The sequence below is a fragment of the Otolemur garnettii genome, unplaced genomic scaffold (genome assembly GCF_000181295.1).
Source record: "Otolemur garnettii isolate 467f Iridium unplaced genomic scaffold, OtoGar3 scaffold00001, whole genome shotgun sequence".
In the NCBI taxonomy this organism is placed as follows: Eukaryota; Metazoa; Chordata; class Mammalia; order Primates; family Galagidae; genus Otolemur; species Otolemur garnettii.
Window position 1 is genome coordinate 54,865,506 of NW_003852396.1, and position 25,290 is coordinate 54,890,795.

At 38.0% G+C, this 25,290-nt stretch overlaps 1 protein-coding gene across 1 annotated transcript; it reads right to left on the reverse strand.

The window, feature by feature from the left end:
- Positions 1-2,318: 2,318 nt before the first annotated feature.
- On the reverse strand, positions 2,319-14,123 carry LIN7C (lin-7 homolog C, crumbs cell polarity complex component). Its single transcript, XM_003781197.3, has 5 exons — positions 14,056-14,123; positions 10,567-10,685; positions 10,236-10,307; positions 7,181-7,390; positions 2,319-5,738 (listed from the first exon to the last, which is right to left on the reverse strand). Exons 1-5 carry the CDS (start codon positions 14,090-14,092, stop codon positions 5,583-5,585), a joined length of 594 nt encoding a protein of 197 aa, XP_003781245.1. The 5' UTR covers positions 14,093-14,123; the 3' UTR covers positions 2,319-5,582.
- Positions 14,124-25,290: the final 11,167 nt, after the last annotated feature.

Here is a 25,290-nt window from a genome sequence, read left to right on the forward strand (position 1 = left end):
CCACAACGCCCGGCTATTTTTTGGTTGCAGCCGTCATTGTTGTTTGGCGGTCTGGGCTGGGGATTTGAACCCACCACCTTAGATGTATGTGGCTGGCGCCTTAGCCACTTGAGCCACAGGCGCCATGCCGAAACAATTCTCTTGTCTCAGCCTCCCAAGTAGCTGGGACTACAGGTGCCCACCAAAATACCTGGCTATTTTTTGTTGCAGTTGTCATTGTAGGCCGTCACCCTACCCACTGAGCTACGGCAGCCACTGGAAAATAAGCCAATTCAACAAGGAATAACAAGTAAAACGATACCATGTTTTAGGCACAGTGCTAAGTGAAGGGGGGTATGGTTGTGATCTGTCTTGATGTCATGGAACTTAAATTCTTATGGAAAAGACACAATTAAGCATGTTAATATAAACAAGAGATTACCATTCTAGCCGAGTATGAGGAACCGACCTTTAGATGTAGCGGACCTAACAGAAGTGGCAACTTCGGCTGACACTTGAATGAGGGGCAACCACTTACTGGAAGGACCAGAGGGGAATCTGGTGTAAGGGAGAACGAGAGTGGGGCAGTGGACTGAGACGAGGCCTGACAGGAAGGAGGGAATGGAGCATGCAAAAGATTTTAGGTCATGCCAACGTGTTTGGATTTTATCCCAAGTGCAATGGAGTTTTTAAGGAGGGAGCAAGACAATCAGTTCTCATTGCATCAGACGAATGGATGGTAAGGAGCTTCCACAAACCTTTAGAGGGTGAAACACCTCCAGCCAAATACAAATTCCACCACGCTCAAGGGCTGCTGCAGAAACTTCTCCCCTCAGTGCTGAAGGACAGGATTACCTGACAATGCCAACTCCTGGTAAGACCTTGTGTTGAGAGTGATGTAGCCATACAAAACAGTCTAAAATCAGGAAGCTGAGGGGCTGGTGAACCCAGGAGGGGACTTGGAAAAACAAGCTCAATCGCACAGCTACGCAGGTTTCTAAGGAAGCATCTCAACCATGGAAAACACAGTATTCTCCTCATCCCCAAGGGCCAAGATTCTCATCTTTTCTTAGTGAAAACAATTGCTATTGGAAACGCTTTGTTGCAGATTTAATTGTGCTTCAATACTCCTTTTGGGAAAGGCAGATTCTTGTATCAGTTTTCCATAGCTGCTTTAAAAGTTGTGAAGAAACTGAGGTCTAACACTAAATGCTTTTTGCTGTATCCTGGTTAGTTGGCAGATTTCTAGGCTTTTTAAAGTTCATCACGATGGTGTGATGCTTTGTACTAACACTCATTCCAGTAATCCACTCTCTAGAGTTAAGTCATCTTTTCCTTACAAATTACCTTTCCCATTTACCAAAGCTTTATTTGGATTTATTTTTTAAGGGTTTCATTTTGAATGTGGCTTCAACCCTAAAAACTCCATGGGTTACCTGAAGTAACACTCTGATTTCTGACAGAAATCTGATTATTCCTTATGAATTTTATTCTTCCTAAAGTTTTCAAGAGTATTTTAAAGCTCACCTGTTTTCTTGGCATCAAAAACAAGAACTTGCTAATTTTAATTATTTGACCGGAATTATTTCCTTTACCTTATTAGGTCCTGAAGCTATTTTATATTAAAAAAAGCAAATACAAGTAGTACTCTGCCAGGCACTTTTGTAAGGGCTTTCTATACACATGGCCTAACACGTACAGGCACTCTTAGCATGGAGAAGATAGGTAATTAGTCTAAGGTTAATTCCCAATAATGGTGGAACTGGGATACAAACCAGAATTGCTGGGCTTCAGAATCTGTGCTCTCATGTCATACTTGCCATGTTTGAAATAACACAAGAAAACATTTTCTTTAGTTAAATTTTATGAAAGACAAAGCAAATACAGAAAGTCAAACTTGCATTTCAGCAGCCACCATGAATTACGCTTATGTAAAAGTTGCTTTATACATAACCTTGAGAAACATTATCTATTGTGTAGTTACATCCATTTTTCAAATCTCAAGAACAAGGACATAGCTCATACAAATTTATTTAAATAAGCCTTAAAACCAGAATTACATGGATAAACGAAGTCATGTATTGAAAAGTGTTATTTTACATCCATTTGGAATATATTTATCACAAACTAAAAAAGTAGAAGCGTAACATTTGCCAGTATTTTTAAAAACCATATCCATATACAAATTAGTTTGAAAGTTCTTGAAAATTAATGATTAAGTGATTTGGTTTTTTCCACTATTTAACCGTAACTGCAACAGCCTTTGAAGATACACTACTAGTGAATTTTAGATAATAAAAACTATAAAACCAGACTGTTGACAGAGGAGACAACAGGATGTTAGAAAATTCATAAACATACATTTATTCAGGAAATGCAATTACTAGAGTTCTTGATATTTCAACGATCATTCCACATTATAAAAAATTCACAACAGGTATTCTTTCACATCTACACCAAGGCATGCTAACATTCTTGTCAGATAAGCCATAACCATTCCTTCTATTAAATGCTATAATATCCACTTTAATTGTAAACAAAGCACTTGAGCCAAATTACTTAAATACTTGAGCAAAAAAATTTAGAAGAGGAGGACATGATTTAAAACACACACTCTCTCTCTGTCTCACATACATCAAATCCTAAAGAAGTAGGTTATAATCAGTATTATACTAATGGATAAAGTGGCCACGTTAGGACAGCACATAATTATCAATGACAGTATTTCTCATCTGCAATTTTTAAACATGCTTTCTCTAATAATACAACTTATTTTTATGTATTTTAAAGGCAATAGGGGGCAGAAAGATAAACACTAAAAGTTTACATTTAAACTACTGGTAGGTATTATTTAAAGAAATAAAAAAAGACTGTAATTATTTTCCAAATAAGGACTGCCAAGTATTTTTTGTTCCTAAAGAAATCGCTAAGAGATGTAATCATTCATTCAGCAGCTGCAATCTGAATTATTCTATTCTGATACTTCCAAAGGGTCCAGTGTAACCAGATCATTTTATAATAGGGAAAACTAGTGAATCTGACTCCTCGGTATCTATTAAAACTACTTGGAAAGCTTTTTTTTTTTTTTTAGAAAAAAGAGTGATTCTGATTTAGCTGTTATAGAATGAGACTAAGGTAACAATATTTTTTAAAAGTTATGCAGGCATTCTAATAAGCAGCTAAGGTTGAGAACCACTAAATCAATCTCTTTTTAATACCAAGAAAATAAATGGAAATTGGGCAAGGGGAATAATTTCTATCTGTAATTTATGGATCAAATTCCAAATATATATTGTGTGCCTAGTTTTATTCATGAATCATCCATTCATAAGATGAAAATTCCCTTCATTTCCTCACTATACTGGACCACTACTATACATCATTGCCACTGAATCACTGTATTTTCTATGGTCAAGATTTAAAATTCTGGCATACACTATAAAAACTGCATTAATGAAAACAAATTACTGCTACTCATGCTCAACTGTAGCAAGCCAAACTACTGTATTTGGTTCCTTTAAACTATCCTTATTATAAGAATTACAAACAGGTGCCAACTCACACAAAGAACAGATTGTGGACTACTGTAGAAGAAAAAAAAATAGCTTAACTTACTAAGCTGCAACACCAAAAAAGATTTAACTTGGCTGAAAGTTCTGAAACAGTGGAGACACTGAGCCAGGAAGCTGTAATTTATAATGAAATGCTGATACATCCTTAAAAGCTACTGCAGCTGTAGCTCTACTAAAATAAAATTTCTTAGGGTTTACTTACCCTATAATGCAAGAATACTAGCATAATATTACTGTTTGTATATGCACCAATAACTCTCTTTAATATATAAAGCTCTACAACAAATATCTCTAATAATTATACAATTAAATTAAATAAAGTCCATACCTCTTCTATACTACTTTGGTCTCAACATTTTTTTAAAAACATCAAATAATTTTGAAAATACACAATTTAACAACATGATCCTATCAATAACAAGCACATTTTGTGTGGATTAAAGACACATTCAACCATGCAATCCAGTGTTCAATACCTAAATGATAAATAACAAGGCTGATTGACTTTTATTCTGAAAAATCAGTGAAAACTGGAATAATCCTCTAAGACTCACAATGCTCAGAAACATGCAGAAAAAAGCATACATTGCTATTCTTCCTGAAGGAATATGACAAAATGCCCACTTTTTACACAGGTCAACAATGATGTCAAATTCCCTACATTTTCAATCCATTACCTTCTTTTTAGCATCTGTCACTAAAAATTCTTTTAAAAGTACAAATGTTCCTTTAAGTTGTAACTAAAATGAACCTCCACTTTGTCATTTCGGCCTTTGGAAGACCTTAGTCCCAGCTGTTCACTAATAGCTGCCTTTTGGTAAAACAGTGACATCCAGTGGACAAATGAATTAAGAGTCTCTCTTAAAATCCCCACGGTTATATTTGAAACATTAAGACTGCATCTCTAAATCCAAATATTTTGAGTTCTTATTTTGACAGACTCTACAAATTTTTTATGAGTACTCACCTCATAATTTCTATGCATCTTAAATATATCCTATTTTCTTCCTATTTAAAATCCATTCTTTAAATTGGGCTAGTAAGAACGTATAACTCTTGAGACTAGTGAAATTGAAAGTATCACTTTTTCCTCCTTGCTTATGCTATTTCCCACCAAAGAAGTTGTTCATCTCTAGGAGTGAAAGGACCAAAATATACGAAATACTGTATAAATAAAAATAGCATTAAAAATCTGCAATAGATGAACTCTGATCCTGTGTTATATGTATAATTTATGACACACTGTTGAATATAAATAGAAAACAATGTAATGCTAACAACCAAATTATGTCCTCCAGCCTCAATGCTCAAATATTAAGCATACATACTTTAGCAATGATTGTTTCAGTGTTTAAAAACTTTACTTTTACAATCAGTATAAATGAATACCCATTAAACATCATGTTTAAAAGTAAAAAACTTCCACCGTAAAGAGTTATGATTTATCATTGATTATGTATGTGTTCAAAGTACAAAATGCAGCAGTGATGTTAACATTGACAGTGTAATGAACTGCTGTAGGTGAGACTATTATGTTTAAATTCTTGGAAATTAAGGAAATTTCACACGTAAAGAAATTTCACTTGTTAAAAAAAATTGAGTAATTAAGCAAAAAACCAAAAAAAAAACACAAAAAAACAAAAAAACCGGAGAACTTACTTTTAAATAAGCAGCCAAATGAAGAAAAATTTTTTTCTAAAAAAAGATTAAGAATGTAAAAGTACATCTTAATATTAAAAAAGCATCTTAAAAAATCTGTAACAAGTTTATGACAAAATCTGTATTTGAAAAAGGCCTGTAAAAACAGCAGGACAGAATTGCCCTCATCACCTTTTACTTTTTCTTTTCAGAAAAAAGTGTATGCATCTCTGGAACCATAAATGATGTTAAAATAGGTATTTATAAAATGGCAAGGAGAATTTCATGGGAAGATTTTGTTTTTTACAATCATTGGCATTGCAGCCATCAGTAGGTCACAAGTAAAACTTCTCTAGCTAAAAAGCAAAATGGAGTATCAAATTTTGAACTGCATTAGGTCTGTTGCCTGCGTTTCGCTGATCTCATTTTTTCAAAGCGGGACTCCATTTCTTCCAAGACTTTGGGTGTATATCGAACAACTAATTTAACCTTTCCTTGAGCAGCTTTCAGCAGTTCTACAGCTTTTTCATGATGTTCTCCTTCAACACTCTAGAAAAAAAAACACTCATTAATAACCAGGTTTTGAAAGTAACCTGAAATACAAAAATGTTTAAAATACAGTAAGTAACAAAGTTTTAATATCATTTCAACAGTATGAAACTAAGAAATAATCCTGCTTTATCATTTTAGTTACTGTGAAATCCTCTCCTACATCATATTGTTTATAGTCTAAAATTGCTTTTAAGATCCAAATACAGAAGAACCTCTGTAAGTTGACCACTCAAGGGATTGTAACAAATTGGTCAACAGCTGGGGGTGGTCAACAGAAGGAATTAAGCCTATTGCACTGATGTGTATCTGTGGTACATGTCTAGTCTACAAAAATTAGGTCAACTTAAGGGAGTGGGGAATGTAGGGAGGTGGATAGCTATGGAAGGTCCACTACAATTAGCACATCGTTGTACATGTCCTATTATATATTAAGAGAGAAATTAATCAAGCAATTGCCATTCTACAAAAGTAAAATCAGGGTAGATTTCTAATTTAATGTATTGCCAAACCTATTAAAGAGTTTAATTACATCATTAATAAAACTACACTAAGCCTTGGGTGGTGCCTGTGGCTCGAAGGAGTAGGGTGCTGGCCCCTTATGCTGGAGGTGGTGGGTTCAAACCTAGCCCCAGCCAAAAAATAAACAACAAAAAAAACCCACACTAAGCCTTGAGAAAACCGCTACTTTTCACTGGAAGAAGCAAAACACAAAGTGTTTGTGTTTCCCGGCCCCCAACACCAGCATGATTAGAGTTCACTGTAACATCCATCTTCTAGGTTTAAGCAATCCTTCCGCCTCAGCCCTTCCAGCAGCTAGGACTACAGGTGTGTGCCAACACACCTGCCTAAGTTATTATATTATTTTTTGAGGCAGAGTTTCACTTGATTACCCTCAGTAGAGTGCCATAACGTCATAGCTCACAGCAACCTCAAACTCTTGGGCTCAACTGATCCTCTTGCCTCAGCCTCCTAAGCAACTGGGACTACAGGTACCCACCACAATGCCTAGCTATTTCTTTAGAGATGGGGTATCACTCTGGTTCAAGCTGGTCTCAAACTCGTGAGCTCAGGCAATCCACCTACCTCAGCCTCCCAAGTGGGGGCTTGGCTAATTTAAAAAAAAATTTTTTTTATAGAGACAGGGTCTCACTATGTTGCCTAGACTGGTCTTGAACTCCTGGCCTCAACTGATCCTCCTGCTTTAGCCTTCCAAACTACTGGGATGACACGTATGAGCCTGCATACCCAGCCTTGAAATGCTTAAAAAAAAAAAAAAAAAAAGGATCACAGTAGTAACCACTACTGACTAGGATTCCTTCTGAAGGATTTCTAAACTAGTTTCTTAGGTTTTCCCCTTACATCTTCAGTTTCTGTAACTCAAATATGCCCCCAAGTGGTCACAACTCATTATTACAAATAGAAATAAAATTCATTCTTACCACTCCATTCACAGAAAGGAGCTGATCTCCTCGTTTGAGTCCTCCGTGCCTATCAGCAATTCCACCTGGAATTATTCGAGATATATAGATTGGAGAGTTTTGTTCTTTGCCCCCCATAATATTGAATCCAAGGCCTTCTTCTGTTTTTGGTAGCTCAACAACTCGAGGATGAGAATGTCCTTCACTGGCAGCAAATGCAGCAACAGTAGCCTGAAAGAAAATTTTATGCAATTAAAAATATGACCTTCAATATTTTAGTTCTTCTATCTCTTCTTAAAAATTTTCTTTTGAGACACCTTTTTTTTGAGATAGAGTCTCACTTGGTCACCCTGGGTTGAGTGCCATAGCATCACAGCTCACAGCAACCTCAAACTCTTGGGCTCCAGTGATTCTCTTGCCTCAGCTTCCCAAAAAGCTGGGACTACAGGCACCTGCCACAACACCCGGCTATTTTTAGAAATATGGTCTTGCTCTTGCTAAGGCTGGCTGAACTCCTGAGCTCAAGTAATCTACCCGCCTCGGCCTACCAGAGTGCTGGGATTACAGGCCACCATGCCAGCCAAGACACAATTTTTTAAGAAGCTACTTATGTTTATTAATTGATTGACATACGAAAAACAAAGGAAGGTACATAAAGAGCTGTTTGACAAAGTCAAGTCTAAGATACCAAACAACAGCATTTCCCTGGTTGACCCAGAAAGCACTTGTGCCCACTCCTTAGAGGACTGTGCTCTGCAGTGCAATCCCTCAGTTACCACGCTGCACTGCTGTTGTTGCACATTGAGGACAGGGCTGCATGCATCTGACATCAGACATCAGAGAAGTGGCCCACTCAACACTGAAAACCATACTTCCAGATATCAAAAGTTGCTATCAAAGACCAATTACTAATCAAGTATTTGAAATGGTCAGTAAAAATAAGAAGCTTTGAATACTTGTAAAATACATCTATCTCAGAAGAATAGGCTCTTGTGAGCTGCCTCTAACTTATTTTCTCCCTTGTCGATATCTGTTCATTTGTGTCAGATCAGTAACATATAAAACTTCCTTACTTTAACAATAGTCATTAACTTCTGAGACATATTTTTGATGTCTGAAAGCCCACAGATTCACTGGTAGTTCTGAGTAGGTAAGCTAAACAAGATTAAGAGATGACAAATGAAAAGAATAAATACTTGGTTTATGTATTTTCCAGGTTACCCCTAGCCCAGTGGTTCTCAACCTGTGGGTTGCGACCCCTTTGGGAGTCGAACGACTCTTTCACAGGGGTTGACTAAATACATCCTGAATACTAGATATTAGAAGTCATAACAGTAGCAAAATTACAGTTATAAAGTAGCAATGAAAATAATTTTATGGTTGGGGGTCACCACATGAGGAACTGTATTAAAGGACTGCAGCATTAGGAAGGTTGAGAACCACTGCCCTAGCCACCCAGTGCCCATTCTTTTGCAAAGTCTTATGTAGTCATTTTGGCTGTTATACTAATTGTACCACATACCAAATAACTAAAATGTCAAGAAATACCTCAATAATGAGAAAAAGAGTGGATTTATAGTCAACCTGAATTTTTGTTGTTTTAGCTATCCATTTAGTTCCAACTAAAAACCCCACAGAAGACGAAACAGGTATGTATATTCTTTAAAGCTTAAGTGTAGGTTAATCTAGAGTAATTCTAAAGTTGGAATTTTCTGTTTCATTTTGCTTTTAAAAGTAATTAAGTAATCTGGTACCTTTTTTATGTGTGATGGATCAGATGCATGGGTAAAAATGTGGGGGCAGAAAGAAATCGCTATCGTTGAAGTTCTGAAAAAGGCCTCATTTTGCAGATAATGGAACTAAGGCTTAGAAAATTCAGTAAGCTATAAAGGTCATATAACTCAGGAATTAAAACCAAGTTTCTATGGTCTTTTCTATTCGATAAATTACACCCCTATGTTTAAGTGCTTGGATTCAGAAGAGAATCAAGTGTTTTGTGAGCCAGTAACTATCAATGCAAAATTACCCACTAGAGCAGCAGTTCTCAACCTGTGGGTCGTGACGCACAGGAACAGTATTAAAGGGCTGCAGCATTAGGAACGTTGAGAACCGGCCAGGCATGGTGGCTCGTGCCTGTTGTCCCACCGCTGTGGGAGGCTGAGGTGGGTGGATCACCTGTGCTCAGAGGTTCGAGACCAGCAAGAGCCAGAGTGAGAGCCAGAGTGAGACCCCATCTCTACCAAAAATTGCCAGGTGTTCTGGCAGGCACCTATAATCCCAGCTACTTGGGAGGCTGAGGTTAGAGAATCACTTAAACCCAGGGACCCAGGGGTTGGCAGAGGTTGCTGTGAGCTATGTACCCTACTGAAGGACACAAAGTGAGACTCTGTCTCCATTAAAAAAAAAAAAAAAAAAAAAAAAAAAAAAAAAAAAAAAAAAAGGAAGGTTGAGAACCACTGCACAGGAGACTAATTATAATACAGGTCCACCTACTCCTAATATTAACTTATTCTAACCACATATGACAGACATTAAGTCAATGCCTACATTATTTGAGGAAAATACTGGCACAAAAATGCACATAAGCCTGCCACCTGTAGCTTGAAGAGGTAACCTACTACTGACATTACACCACAGTTACAGAGTTAGGGAAAAGAAGAAAGTAAAGAGAAACCTGGGAAGCACGCTAGTCTACCATTCACTTACTCTTTGTGTGGTTTGGGGTAATAACCTAATCTTGATGTGTCCTGATCAATAAAAATCATTCATACCTCAGAATTTGATGAAAATTTATGGATTACATGTATAATATATATAACGTATGCAACACACTTATGTATTGCATGACATACATTATTTGTATGCAAATACATTTTCAACCCATTATCTAAACTGCATGATGAAACACCTTATGTACAGCCAATAAAAAAAGTCCTACTTCTTGGTACTTGAGAAGTTTAGTGTAGCTTAAAAGATAAATGTTAGTTTTCAAAATAAGCTTATTATGAATCTAGTAACTATTTTAAACCTTTAATTAATGCATGATTCTCACTTTTAGTGAACTGAAAAACTGTACCTTTGCAGTTGCATTAGCTCTCACTTCAGGACTGCTACTGATGTCCACAGTCTCATAGACGTGTTCATATACCTGTAAAACCCAGAGTTGTCATCGTATTTTAAATCTACGAATATGCCACATGTGAATCTTTTGTGAAATTAATGTGTTAAAATTTTAGGCAAAGTTATGTATCTTTGTAAAACGTTTTTCTATTAGAATTCCAAAAATGAAAGGGATAGGTTCTAATGTTCTCTAAAGTTTATTTTCTTAAATTCTGAACCCAAATTTCAGAGTATTATCTTACCTAATTAACTCAAAATTTTAGTAAACCTTAATCGCATTTACTCACCTCTCTCACAGCGTTGCAGAACTCACTTTGAAGGACCCTTTGTAAAGCCTGAAGTTTCTGTGGGGGCACCTCTCCACTCCTTTGTAGTTTTTCCAACAATTCAATTGCTCTACAAATATCTAGAGTTAAACACACACACCAATAGACAATTTTCTCTGAGGATTCTCTCAATGCCTATGTAAGAGTATAACAGAATTCTTTCTTCAAGGACTAACAAGAGATATGTGGAAGATAGAACGAAAATAAGTGTGAGTACACAACACGTCTGTGGGGGAAGACTGTGAGTGTGTACACGGAGGGTGGGAATGTAAAATCTGAGAAGAACGCTAAAGGAAAAAATATTGATGTTGTAGAGATATAAAATTTGGAAAACAACATCTATGAGAGGCACAGGAGAACTGAATACAAAATAGTGACTGTCACAGGAAAGGACTGGGGCTCAAATGTGACAGACACACGAACATTACACTCCTTCAGAAAAGCTGGCCGTAATATCAGAAACTATTTAGTCAAAAAAATTTACCTAATTATCATTATCAGTAATGAAAGCACTGGACAGCACAAGACACACTAGTGAAATCACTGTTCCTTTCCTGAAGGAAACATGATATATATGCAGATAGCAACTGTTCAATAACAGATGCAGCAAGTGATTGGGACACACACAAAGAGCAGTACAAACGAATTAAAAAAACACAAACAAAAATCAACTGGTTTGTTTTCAACTTAGCATCATTAACACAATGACTTAATTCAGACAAGTTCAATTGAATACACAGGTTTACAGAAGAGAAAAACAAAAAAAATTAGCTTTGTTAATCTGGTCTTCATAGTACCTGTGTGATCATGGGAAAGTTATTTAACATCCTCATGACTCAGTTTCTTTCAGTGTAAAATGGAAATAACAGTATCTTCTCCATAAGAGTGAGGAATTTGTAAGTTCAGTTGATGATGCAACCAATAATACATAAAAAAGGGCCCAGCAAACATAAATGTTATATTCACACAGGCACCAGTGAATCAAGAAATATTAAGGAGTTATATATATTTTTACAACATACATAGCAAGAAGCAAGTTAGTTCTCACTGGGAAGTGTGAAGATAAGTGTTTTATGAAGTTTCAGAAGAATCAAGGTCATAACCCTGTTAATGACTATCTCTACTATGATTTTTTTCAAATACCCTTTTTGTACCCCCAGGGGGGCCAGAGTATCTACTATTCCTTTACCTCTTTTGATTTAAGTGGAAGTTGTTCCTAATTTCATGTTAAAATAAAGGACAGGGAAATTTTTCTTTCAGGTAAAAACAGGTTAAAACTGTTAATCATTCCCCATTTTGATTTCCCACCACACAAATGGCTGATAAATGGAGGCATCAATTATCACGATTTATAGCTACAACATGTAAGCCATATAAAAATTTCCAATTAACAAAAATACTGTAAAAAGTTAAATACTCCTTACTAAACATAAACTGCACCTAATGTGTGCTCAAGTTGTGCTCCACTCAATGTTTTGATGAATCAGAAGACACTAAATCATGTGTATGCGATTTTTATAAGATGTACTAATTATTCACTGTAGGATTGTTGGGAGCATTTGTTAGTAGTGTCTCTTAGAATACTAAGTGAGAATTAGAGTTGATATCATCTGACCTTTTTATTCTGCTAAATGGCTGGTACAGTTATCTCGTTATCTTTGGGGGAATGGTTCTAGGACCTACCTCATATACTATGGATACCAAAATCTGCAGATGCTCACGTCCCTGATAAAAAGTGGCAGGGTACTTGCATATAATCTATGCAAATAACCCCATATATTTAAAATCATCTCTATATTACTTACAATACTTAATACAATGTAAATACTATATAGCTGTTATAGTGTATTGTGTAGGGAATATGACCAGCGGGGAAAAAGTCTGTATATGTTCAGTACAGATGCAAGTTTTTATTCCCCTCAAATTTTTGATCTGCAGTTGGCTAAATTTATGGATGTGGAACCCATGTAATTTATCCTATTGAGGAGCCAACCCCTTAATTCTATTGTAGAACTGAAAATAACTCAAAAAAGTAAAAACAAAGTCATGAGTACCAAAACTAAACGTGAGAAGTGAAGTTCCACATTTTGTGCTTCACTTAAAAATACAAAGAACATCGACATGTTAGAATCCTACAACTAGTTTCAAACAAAAACACATACTCCTCTTAACAGCAAACAGATTTGTTCTCATCTGTAAAGCACAGTGCCTCTGTGCTCAGGAGAAAGAGGTCACAGGTTTAGTTCTAACTTAGCAAGTCTTCCGAGAATAACTACTCCTGTGTCATAAAATGATGCTTTAATTAATGGCCTGGTAGGATGAAGGGAAACGCTTTCGAATAATGAACACCATAAGGAGCAAATTTACAACGTTCAGCGCACATTTGTTTGTGGGAAGGCATGAGGAAAGAGATTTCTAAGTACAGTAATTCTAAAAAAGTATTTTCTTAGAGAAGGATATTAATATTCAAACTGTAACTGTAAATGTTAATTAAGTGCGATACAATTTCAATGTCCATCCTATATTTTACCACTAGTACTCAAAATGTATACTTGTATTTCTGAATCCTTTCAGTGACTTCTAATGCTGTGTCAAAAGCATGCTTAAAACTCCTTGAAATAAAGGATGGGGGGCGCAGAATGAAATCCGGAAATTTGTACCAATTTGTAACAGGATCCTGGCTTGTCGGTCTCTAATTACTCAGCAGAACAGGTTTTATTTTCCTTGACAGCCCGCTCTAAAAAGCAATTAACCAACCACAGTTTGCGATTATAGGCTTTGCAAAGAATGAATAACACCGCACCTGCAAATGTTTTACAATCTACCACTATTCAGGCTACTTGCATAACCTCCTTCCCAAGACTAAATCAGTAGGATTCTTTTTAAAGCATCCTCTCCATTCCTGGGCGGGGCACCAAAGAGAGCAAATACCCCAATCCAAATACAACTGAGGTTGTGGTGAAAGTAATTAAGGACTCTGGGTGTAAACAAGGGGGGAGTGTCTGTGGAAATGTACTGCGTGTGTGATACGTGGGGGAAATCGGAGGCACTGGGTTTGTGCCTGCGTACGTAGAGGCAATGAATGTAGTTGGTCCGAAACGGGTGTGTGACGTTCGCTTTTCGCGTTTACAGGTCTCTGAATGCCTCCTCTGCTGTGCCCACCCAGAAAACACAAGTACAGCCGATGTATGTCAACTCGGGCAGGTTGTGTTCGCTGGACTATGCCCCAGGACGTCCGTGTGAACACAAAAAGGGTCTGGGTATCAATTAAAAGACCTTGTAAGCTCCCTCCCCGGAGCGGGACGAACGGACGCCCACGATCTCCGGCGCCAGCGCGAAGGACAGTCTGGCTCCAGGCCTCGGAGCCTGGGCCACCTTTACTCCCCTCCAGCGACATGTTACTTTTCCCACCCCTACACCCATCTCAGTCCGAGCCTCGGACACACTTACCCCTCTCCAGCCGCACGGGTTCTCCCAACGCCGCCATCTTCTCTCTTAGCCTTCAGACCCACAGGAAATGACGACAGAAGGGCTGCGGTGGAGGGGCGGGGTCTGGGGGAGCCGGAAAAGCGAAGAGAGGCAAGTATCGCGAGAGGAGGAGGGCGGTTTGGGACTTCGCGGGCACCCTTCGGGGTGAGGGCACCTGCTCAAGATCCTTCAGAGGGAGCGAGGTTCCTTTGCCTCCTACGGCTGTAAAGAGCTGCTTCCCCGACCCTAGCTCGCTGACTCGGGCTTCACGCCTTATCCATCCCTCTGGGAACCTTTGGCTCCCGGTAGAAGAGTCCAGTAGCCTGGTTTCCAGACCCAGCTTGACCCTTGGCAGCTTGATACCCTCTGGCTATTCATTTAACCTACTCTTGGCCTCAGTTTTTTCATCTGTGCTGGAAGAGAACTTATCTCCGAGGTCCTTTGACTTTTTGAATTCTAAGATTCCATGACAAATGTGTAAATGACTTATTTTAAATTATTTTGTGGCAGCATGGCTTTAATTTAAAAAATCCAAGGCTTGAATCTTTCTTTCAGATCTGTTTGAGAGCATGAAACATAGCCTGGTGAGGGACTTAAGAAGTTGATTTGAAATCTTAATGTAAACGAAATATTATGGAGTGAAAAACAACGCATTATGGATTCTTAGTGCCACTTTTGAAAATTTCATGAACCAAGAAAAATTTTAGTATATGAATTTGAGTAATATTTATCCAAGCCCTTAGTCTGTTCTGATACCGCGTTAGGTGCTTTCATATCCAGTCTTTTAACACTGAATGACAGGGTTAATAATCTGCACCCGTGTTCCCCCTGGCCCTCACTTACCCTTCAACTTTAATGCTTTCTGGTTCTAATCTACCATAAATGTCACTACCATGCTCCCCACCCGCCTTGGACCCTGATTTCATCATTACAAGTTGTGTTCAGAAACTTTCAGTGGTTTCTCTCCATTTTCCTTTTTCTTTTTCTTTCTTTCTTTCTTTTTTTAGGGTCTCTGTCACTTAGGCTAGAGTGCAGTGTGGCATCAGACTAACAGCACCCTCAAACTCCTGGGCTCAAGGGGTCCTCTGCCTCTGCCTCTGCCTCTGGAGTAGCTGGGACTATAAGCCCTGGCCACAATACCCCCTATTTTTTTTTGTATTTAGAGATGGGGATCTCGCTTTTGCTCAGACTGGTCTCAAACTCCTGAGCTCAAGCAATCCTCCTACAATGGAGGGCAGGATTACAGGTGTGAAGCATTGTGCCAACCTTCTTTTCTTATTTTTAAAACCTTGCATACTCTCATCCAATTAACCTCATTTCTCATTACTGCTAAGTCCAGCCATTACTTTAGGCAGAGTGGTATATTCAAAACCATGTTTACTACTGCTTCCAAGACTTCATTTTGTTGTTCTTATGTGGAATGCCCTTGGTCCTCTCTTCTTATTCTTCAGTTCTCCAAATTTTGTACCCACTTAACCAGTTGCCCCAGGTCCCCACTGAAGACATGTCACTTCTGGTAAGATTTCTTATTCTCCATATTGTTGCCCATTTTTGTTCTGGGTGGCCCTAATACCCTGAAATAGCACTCAGGTGTTCATCTCATACTCATCTCACTTTGTTCTGTCAAATGTGTTCAGTAAATGTTATTTAAATGTCTAATGCCTACCAAGTGCCTCAATAGGAATACAGGGTGGAGCAAGACAAGTAGAAACATTGCCCTTATTTAGTCAAGTAGTTTTCCTTCCCAATCCTTCTGTTCCTCTCGTTTGGGGACTAGTGGAGCCATTTAGTACATGTACACTCAGCCACCTGACATCTCACAGCTCACTGATGCTTTGTTCATTTTGTTTTTCACAAGATTTTCTCTATTTCCTTTTGGATAATTCTTATTGTTATATTTTCAAGTTCACTAATCTTTTTAAATATCTTTTTTATTCCAAAATATCAATATTTGTATTAACATTAATACAAATATTTTAGTTACATGGATACCTTGCATAATGCTTAAGTTGGGGCTTTTAGTGTGCCCATCACTAGCATAGTGTTCATTGTACCTGATGGAAAGTTTTACCTTCACCCCTCTTGCTTCTTCGCCCTTGCTTGATTTCCAGTGTCCTTTACATGTCTTTCTACTTGTGTGTAGCCATTGTTTAACTCCCAATTATTAGTGAGTGCATGTGGTATTTGTTTTTGTTTTTCATTCCTGAGATACTTCACTTAGGGTAATGGTCTCCAGTTCCATCAAGTGGCTGCAAAAAGATATTATTTCATTCCTTTTTATGGCTGAGTAGTACTCCATGGTACATGAATACCACATTGTTGGGCACTTAGGTTGATTCAACATTTTTACAATTGTGCTGTAATAAACGTTACACAAAGGCAGTGCTGGTGTCTTTTTGGTAAAATGACTTCCTTTTGGTATACCCAATGGTAGGATTACTGGATTGAATGGTAAGTCAACCTTTATTTCTTTGAGAACACTCCATAGTGTTTTCTGTAGAGGTTGTACTAATTTTTAGTTCCTCCAACAGTGTATAAGCTTTCCTTCTTTCTTTATCCATGCCACCATTTGGTTTTTGACTTTTTAATAGTGGTCATTCTGACAGGGGTAAGGTGGTGTTTCATTGTGGCTTTAATATGCATTTTCCTGATGATTAGTGATGTTGAACATTTTTCAGATGTTTGTTGGCAATTTATCCATTTTCTTTTGAAAAACTTTTGATCATGTCTTTTGCCCACTTTTTGATGAGTTCTTTTTTCTTGCTGATTTTTTTTGAGTTCTTAGTAGATTCTGAATATTAGCCCTTTCTCAGATTCATAGATTATGAATGTTTTCTCCCATTCTATGGGTTGTCTGTTTGTTGATTTTTTATATCTAATAGTCTCCGGAACTCATCCAGTTCATTCTTCATGTCATACATCGTAGCTTTATCTCCAGCAGTTTGATTTAGTGGGGTGTGTTTACATCTTCTGTATCTTTATATAACATGCTGAATATTTCCTATGGCTTCTTAAACATATATAATACAATTATAATGACAATTTGAATGTCTGTGTCTACTAATTCTATCATCTATGCTATTTCTGGCACAGTTTCTATTGATTTTTCTCTTCATTATGGTTCATAATCTTCTGCTTCTTGCATACATACTTTTTTTTCTTTTAAAGAGGATTCCAGGCATTGTAAAACTTACTTACTTGAAAACTATTTTGTTCTTTTGAGGCTTGATTGTAGGCTTTGTTAGGTAGAACCTATTCAACCTTTTGTGTAGGACAAATTGTATTCTATTACTAAGGCAATGCCCTTCTAAGTTTCTTACCCTATGCCTCATGTAATTATGGGTTTTTTTTTTTTTTTTTTTTTACTTTGACTGGCAGGAACTGGGATTGTAGGTTGTTTTCTGTGGTCCATTCCTACAGAGTGGTCCTTTCTCTGTCTTTAGTAAATTACAATCATACTGAAATATTAGAATTCCAGGAATAGGTATGAAATCCTAAAAATTTCCATAAAGAATAAAAAGCCATAGTTTAAGGACTGAAAATCAGGACAGCTTTCTCCTTTTCCTCAGCAGCACTGGAAACCAGGACACAGAGAAGAATTAAATTTTTAGAAAAAAATTTTTCCAAATTAGACCTGCCACCTCCAGTATATAGGGCTGGCATCCTACTCCTTTGAGCCACAGGCACCGCCCCAAGTGTATTGATTTCTAAGATGCTGTAACGGGTACAACAAACTGAGTGACTTCAAAAAATATATATTTATTCTCACAGTTCTGGGGCTAGAACTCAGAAATCAAGATGCAGGCTCCATCTGAAACTGTAGGGGAATCCTTCCTTATCTCTTCCTAGCTTTCTGTTAGTTTGCTGGCAATCTTTGGTGTTATTTGGCTTGTAGCTACATTACTTCAATCTCTGCCTTCATTGTTACATGGCATTCCTCCTATATACAAGTATCTGTTTTCACCTACACATCTTCTTACAGGTATAAGAACAGTGGTCTTGCAGGGGTGGAAAACCTGTAACCTTGCAGCCACATGGGGCCTTCTGTGTGGGCTTTTGAGTGAATTCAACTTTTACAGTAAAAGGATTTCTGTGAAGTGTGGATTTGGTTAAAGGGCTGCACTTGGAGATCTGGAGGGTCACATAGGACCTTGAGGCCACAGGTTCTGCACCTCTAGTGGCTTAAACTACTCCAATATGAACTCACCTTAATGAAGTATATCAGCAATGACCCTATCTCCAAATAAGGTCACATTCTGAGGTACTTTGGATTAGGACTTAAACATATATTTTTTGAGAGGTGAGGGACAAAGGTCAGCCCAACACACCAAACAAATTATCAATTATGTGTGAAGATATAATAAACAATATTTTAGGCATGTATGTTCTAAAGCAGTTTGACTTTTCCTAAGAATGTTGTCCTTTCTTAAGAGCTATTAGAAAATGAGTGTCATCAGGCTGGGCATGGTGACTCACACCTGTAATCCTAGCACTCTGGGAGGCCGAGGTGGGTGGATGGCCAGAGCTCACGGATTGGAGACCAGCCTGAGAAAGAGTGAGACCCCATCCCTAAAAATAGCCAGAAATTGTGGTGGGTGCCCGTAGTCCCAGCTTCTTGGGAAGATGAGGCAAGAGAATCACTAGAGCCCAAGAGTTTGAGGTTGCTGTGAGCTATGATGCCATAGCACTCTACTCAAGGTGACAAAAAAAAAAGAAAGAAAGAAAGAAAATGAGTGTCATCAAAATTTGGAAGATAGCCAAAGTACATTCAAAGATGATCCGGTATAAAAGAGAGTAAGGTGATTTCAGAACAGTAACTCAAGGTTCTCCAGATAAGCAGAACCAGTAGAACATATGTAGATATACATGAAGAGATTTAGTATGAGGGATTGGCTCAGGTGATTATTGAGGCTGAGAATTCCCATGATTTGTAGTTTGCAAGCTGGAGATCTAGAAAATATGGTGATGTAGTTCCAGTTCAAACCTGAGAACCCGGGAAGCCAATGGTGTGAGTCCTTGTCCAAATCTGAAGGCCTGAGAACTGGGAGCACGCAAGTCCAAGGACAGAATGGATATCTCAGCTCAAGCAGAAAGGGCAGATTTTCCCTTCCTCTTCCTTTTTGTTCTATTCAGACCCTCAGTTGATTGGATGATGCCCATTCACATTAGTGAGGCTGATCTTTACTCAGTTTGCTGATTCAGTTGCTAATCTGTTCTAGAAACATTCTCACTGATAAGCCTAGAAGTAATGTTTTACCAGCTATCTGAGCATCCCTTAGTCAAGGCAATGAGACACACTTGTGAAGGGAAGCCTAGAATAACAAATGTGCAGCTGGCCTGCGGAGCAACCTGTTCACACTGGAGAAAATAGGTGGGTTGTCACCAAGAAAAAGAGGAAATTCACACTTCACCAATGTGGGTGACCATATTGATAACGCATTTAAACTTTTTTAGTGGAGAGTTTGAGGATGAATTGGTGACAGGGACGTAGGAACTAAGCAAATAGAGTGAAATTATGCAATTGTTAACTCTGAAAAACAGGAAAAGTTGTGTAAGAAAGAAAATAATGATAGAATACAGGATGAATCAGTTGCATACAACATACGGAGACCTTTTGGGTTTTTGGCTCTAATCTTTGTGATGCTATTTGCATTTTTAAAAAGGTGTATCTTTATGAAAATGAAAATTAAATAGCAATCAGAATATTAAATAAGAACATATTTGATATATTTAATTTTGAAGTCTTTAATTTGAATTGGCCTTGTGTTTTTAGTACTTGCTTATCTGTGAAGACCACTGAATAAGATCTGTCTGCACATGAAAATCACTTGACTGTATATGTTAATACAGTAATTATTATAAATATACATTATTTAAATACAGATTCACCTGAACTTCATAGATATTTTTTGGGAGGGGGACAGAGTTGCCCTCTATTGCCTTGGCCAGAGTGCAGTGGTGTCATCACAGTTTACTGCAACCTCAAAATCCTGGGCTCCAGCGATCCTCCTGCTTCAGCCTCCTGAGTAGCTTGGCACTACAGGTGCGCATGACAATTTTTCTATGTTTTGTAGAGATGGGGTTTCTATTTTGCTCAGGCTGGTCTTGAACTCCTGAGTTCAAGAAGTCTCCCACCTTGGCCTACCAGAGGACTAGGATTACAGGTGTGAACCACCCATCCTTCATAGACCTAATGAATTAGAACCTTTGGGGAAAGACTCTGGGAATCTATATTTCAAAAATTCTCCAGTGATTCTAATGAAGCTAGTCTGATCCAGAGATCTATGTTTAGGGTCCAAAAGGTTATTTGTATAGCCTTTTGCAACTAAAACTGTTTCTTTACAAAATTGCAGAGGCAAATTATTGAGAGTTTAATTACCGTTATAAAAGAATGTAATGCTCTTGCATAAAAGGCAACATATCTAGCTGATTTTAAAATTAAATTTATATTATTTGAGGCATAAGAAAGGAAGAAAAAGTTTTGGAAGCTCTTTCTGAGAGGGGAGAATATTCAAATTAACAACCCATTAGTAGTCAATTTACAAATAAATTAAAAAATCAGCTGTTGTATAACGAGAAAGCCCCAAAATGTTCCTCCCTAATTGGTACATGCTAGAGCATTAGAGTTGAGAGAGATCTAGAGAGACCAACTCCACTTCATGTGAGAGAAGATGGATTGATGCCTTTTATCTCAAAGGAGGCAATTACGAGCATGAACCAGGGAGACCTGCTTTTACTTTTATGCCTCTGCCAGGTTATTAAATCACCAGACTCCTAATCAAGAATCACTCTTCCTGTGGAGAAATTCTTCTTCACCTATTGCTTCCTTATATTACTTCCTGCTTCGGAGATGAAGAGGAACTTTAAAATTAGAATAGGAAGTCTGAGTCTAGACAAATCCCAGTGAAAGCTAAATTATGCAAATTTAGTCTCTGTATAACAAATGAGTCCTAAATAGGCTGCCAAAATATGAAAGCTTTCTTAACCCCAGACCTTGCAAATACAATGTACTAAGAGAGCATTAATAAAGAGGAAAAGGGAATGGGTGGGGGAAAGTTAGGGATGGAAGGCTGTCTAGAGAGAAGCTAGGAAAAGGCAAAGTAATATAAAGTAGCAAAACCTTCCAAGGGAGATGTTTTACAATTTTATTGCCTGTTGAACTATACACAAATAGGCACTGCTATATAAAATAGATATTTAAAGCACTTATGTCTTATTGCAGAGTAGAACATTGCTTTTTTTTTTTGAGACAGAGCCTCAAGCTATCCCCCTGGGTAGAGTGCCATGGCATCACGCTCACAGCAACCTCCAACTCCTGGGCTCAAGCGATTCTCCTGCCTCAGCCTCCCAAGTAGCTGGGACCACAGGCGCCCGCCACAATGCCTGGCTATTTTTTGGTTGCAGCCATCATTGTTGTTTGGCGGGCCCAGGCTGGGGATTCGAACCCGCCACCTTAGGTGTATGTGGCTGGCGCCTTAGCCTCTTGAGCCACAGGCGCCAAGCCTAGAACATGGCTTTTAAGTGAAGGGTTCTATTTAGGTTTCTAATAGTACAAGACTCAGTCTTCTTCTTTTTTTTGTTCCAATGGAGTTTCTATAATATTCTCCTCAGAAAAATAAAATCTGAATAAATGGTTTCTTTTTATTTGAGATGAATGATATTATCAAATGTAAAATAGCCTGCATTTGAAATGAATTAAGCTAGGTTTGGTGCCCGTAGCACAGTGGTTACGGCGCTAGCCACATACGCTGGGGCTAGCAAGTTTGAACTGGCCCAGACTAGCTGAACAACAATGATAACTGCAACAAAAAATAACCAGGCATTGTGGAGGGTGCCTGTAAGTCCCAGCTACTTGGGATGCTGAGGCAAGAATTGCTTAAGCCCAAATGTTTGAGGTTGTTGTGAGTTGTGATGCTATGGCACTCTACCGAGGGCAACATAGTAAGATTCTGTCTCTAAAAAAAAATAAAAAAAGTAAATAAATAAAAATTAAATGAATTAAACCATATATTTTTAAAAATTAAAAAACACTAAATAATAAGAGAAAAAACAATATGCAAAAATACTTGGTTCATAGACAATTAAACATAACAGTATGGGAAAAATATCTTTAAGAATATCTTTTGAAAGGAAATTTCTTCAGAGATCTCAGATCAGAACATAAAACACCATCTTGAGTTCCAAAGATCTGAAGTAAACCCTACTTTTCCTTGTTAAGATGAGTTACAGATTATATTAAAGTGCAAGACTTGACTTTTTTAATGTCAATTGTTTCATCATCACTCTATGGTACATGTAAAGGCACAGATTGATGTATTTTTCTGGCATCTTCCTGACGCACCCCTGCCCTAAATAAATCTGTTTGCCAGGAACTTGTTACTTAAATTAGCCATCTCAAACTCTTGGTCCTGCCAACACAGGCGATTGTGCCAATGTTCTCAGCATCTCCTGGCACATGAGCTGTTGCCTTTTCTTTGGCTTTCCACGTGTACCTGGGGCCATCATCCTCCCTTCACATGACAGCAGTCTGGCTTAGTTGTCCCTGAGAAAGACTTCAGGATTGGTTGGACGCGCTCTGGTTCTCTCCAGGGTGTGCATCCTGCACAATATATTTTCAGCCACACAATATATTGTTTAGAATTTGTCGTGCACATACTTGCAGATTGGCAGAGCCACCTGCCAGAGATGAGAACCTTTTAAGTTGTTGTCAAACGTCATCAAATGTGTTCCATGATTAATTTTGTGGGCACAGATTGGTTTTTGCACAGAGTCCAAAATTTGGGATATGTCACAGTGACTAAATGGCACCGGCATGCTGAATGAATTTGGAATTTGTTTTGTCAAGTGTGGGAGCAGGCACACAGATGGGCTTTGATCCAGTGGTGCTGCTTGGAATTCTCATTATAGCAATGATGTCACTTGTCACGTGGGGTGGGTGATAATGCTGCCAGATCGCAGAAAAAGGAAGGCAAAGAAGAAAGTACACAGGCTAAGGAAAAGGGCTTAGGTACCATAGGAAGCTTTTGTTATCAGATGACTTCTGCTTAATGGACATAAGTACTTGTCAGGGCTGCCAAAAATATGCATAGTAAAAATAGAAGCAGCAAGGAAAACTTTCAACTGAAAGGTTCCTTTAAGAAGGGCTCATCAAATCTAGAAAGTCTTCACTTCTCAGAGATCAAATACAACAAACATATCTTTGATTATTAGATTAAACTATGAAAGAAATCTTTGAGCTGCAAGCAAGAGTCTTTCTGGAATACCTAGTCAAACCCAAGCATTTTGCTTTATAAGAAAAGCTTTGTCTACTCAGAAGGTTAACCATCATGCTGGGAAATGAGAAAAAGGAAAAGAAAGCCAAACACCTTGTAATATCAAAGAAATACACTATATTCTTAACCAAGCATGTACATCAGAATTCTCTACAGGGCTTTAAAAATATATTCATGATGCAGGTAAAGCAGTGCTTAGAGGGAAATTTATAGCTATAAGTGCCTATGTTAAAAAAGAAGAAAACTTCAAATTAATAACCTGACCTTCCATCTATGGCACTATCAGAAAAAACAACAATAGCAACAACAAAGGTTAGAGCAAAAATAGAATAAAACGAAAATAACAGAGTAGAAAAAATAGAATAGAAACAAAAACAATTGGGAAAGTCAATGAAACTAAAATTTGATTTCTTAAAAAGTTCAGGCTCGGCGCCTGTGGCTCAAGCAGCTAAGGCGCCAGCCACATACACCTAAGGTGGCGGGTTCGAATCCCCAGCCCGGGCCCGCCAAACAACAATGATGGCTGCAACCAAAAAAAGGCCAGGTGCTGTGGCGGGCACCTGTAGTCCCAGCTACTTGGGAGGCTGAGGCAGGAGACTCGCTTGAGCCCAGGAGTTGGAGGTTGCTGTGAGCGTGATGCCATGGCACTCTACCCAGGGGGATAGCTTGAGGCTCCGTCTCAAAAAAAAAAAAAAAAGTTCAATGAAATTGATTGTCCATTAGCTAGACTAACCAGCAAAAAAAGACAAATTACTAAAACCAGGAATGAAAGAAGGGACATTACTACTAACATTAAAAGAACACAAAGAAATATAAGAAAATATTATGAAAATATCTCTCTCTCAGTATTCATGAACACTGCCCACCCATATACTATATATAATTATATAGCTTTACATATGCTATCCAGGTTACTAAATTTGTAGACAAATGTAATTGTATATATATTCATTCTGGAAGCCCACCATGCAGTTTTGACTTAAAAACTCTCAAGTATAGCATGAGCATTTATATTTTCTGAAAATATGAAAGTTTTGTGACATACACTCTTTATTGTGCTGTACTGACTTAGCACATAGTAGGCATTAAAAATAGTGTTGACTTACAATTAAATATGTATCAATTAGGATTAGATCCTGATTCATATAAACATGAAATTCCACACAATAGTGCATTTAAAGTGAGTAAAAGAAACCCCCAAATAAGTAATTTGGGACAAGTGTGACAGCCTCACAATCTCATGAAGAAGACTTCCTTCTTCAAGTTCACTCATGATCTGAGACAGTTGCAGGAGTTCCAGTCATTACATATGAGTTGCATGTCACAAACAGAAAAATGAGGCATTGTCGGAAGGTAAAATTTGCTCTTTCCAAGAACCCTTTCCAGATGTCCAACATAATATTTTGACCTATATTAAACAGAACTCAAGTTACACGGCTCCATCTTGCTGCAAAGGAAGGAGGAAATAGTCTTTCATTTTGAATAACCAAGGACTTAGGAATAAAATCTCAACTCTGTCCCCAAGGAAGAAGGAAGAAATGACTCTTGGGATAAACCTCTACCCAGTTGCTGATATGGGTCATACCATATCAAAACTTACCTAAAACTTAACCTGTCAACCTAGTTCTTGGAGCATTCTAGGTTGTACATTTATTTCCCCACCTTGGAAAGTTTTCAACCAGTTAACTTGAAAGTATTTACTGTGAAGTTGCTATAGGACAGAGGAGAAATGTCAATTGTGTTTCTGCCCTAGAGGAGCTTTGAAGTAATTTTACAAATGGTGTCTATGCAGTGGGGTACAGGGTGTACAACTAGGCCTGGAGAGGGTGTGAGCCCCTCAGGGGTAAGAATGGCATCTTATTCACCTCTCACCCTCCAGCAGGTAGAAAAGTATTTGGCGTAGTACCCATGCTTGATGATCATTCATTGAATGAAGTATGGGTAA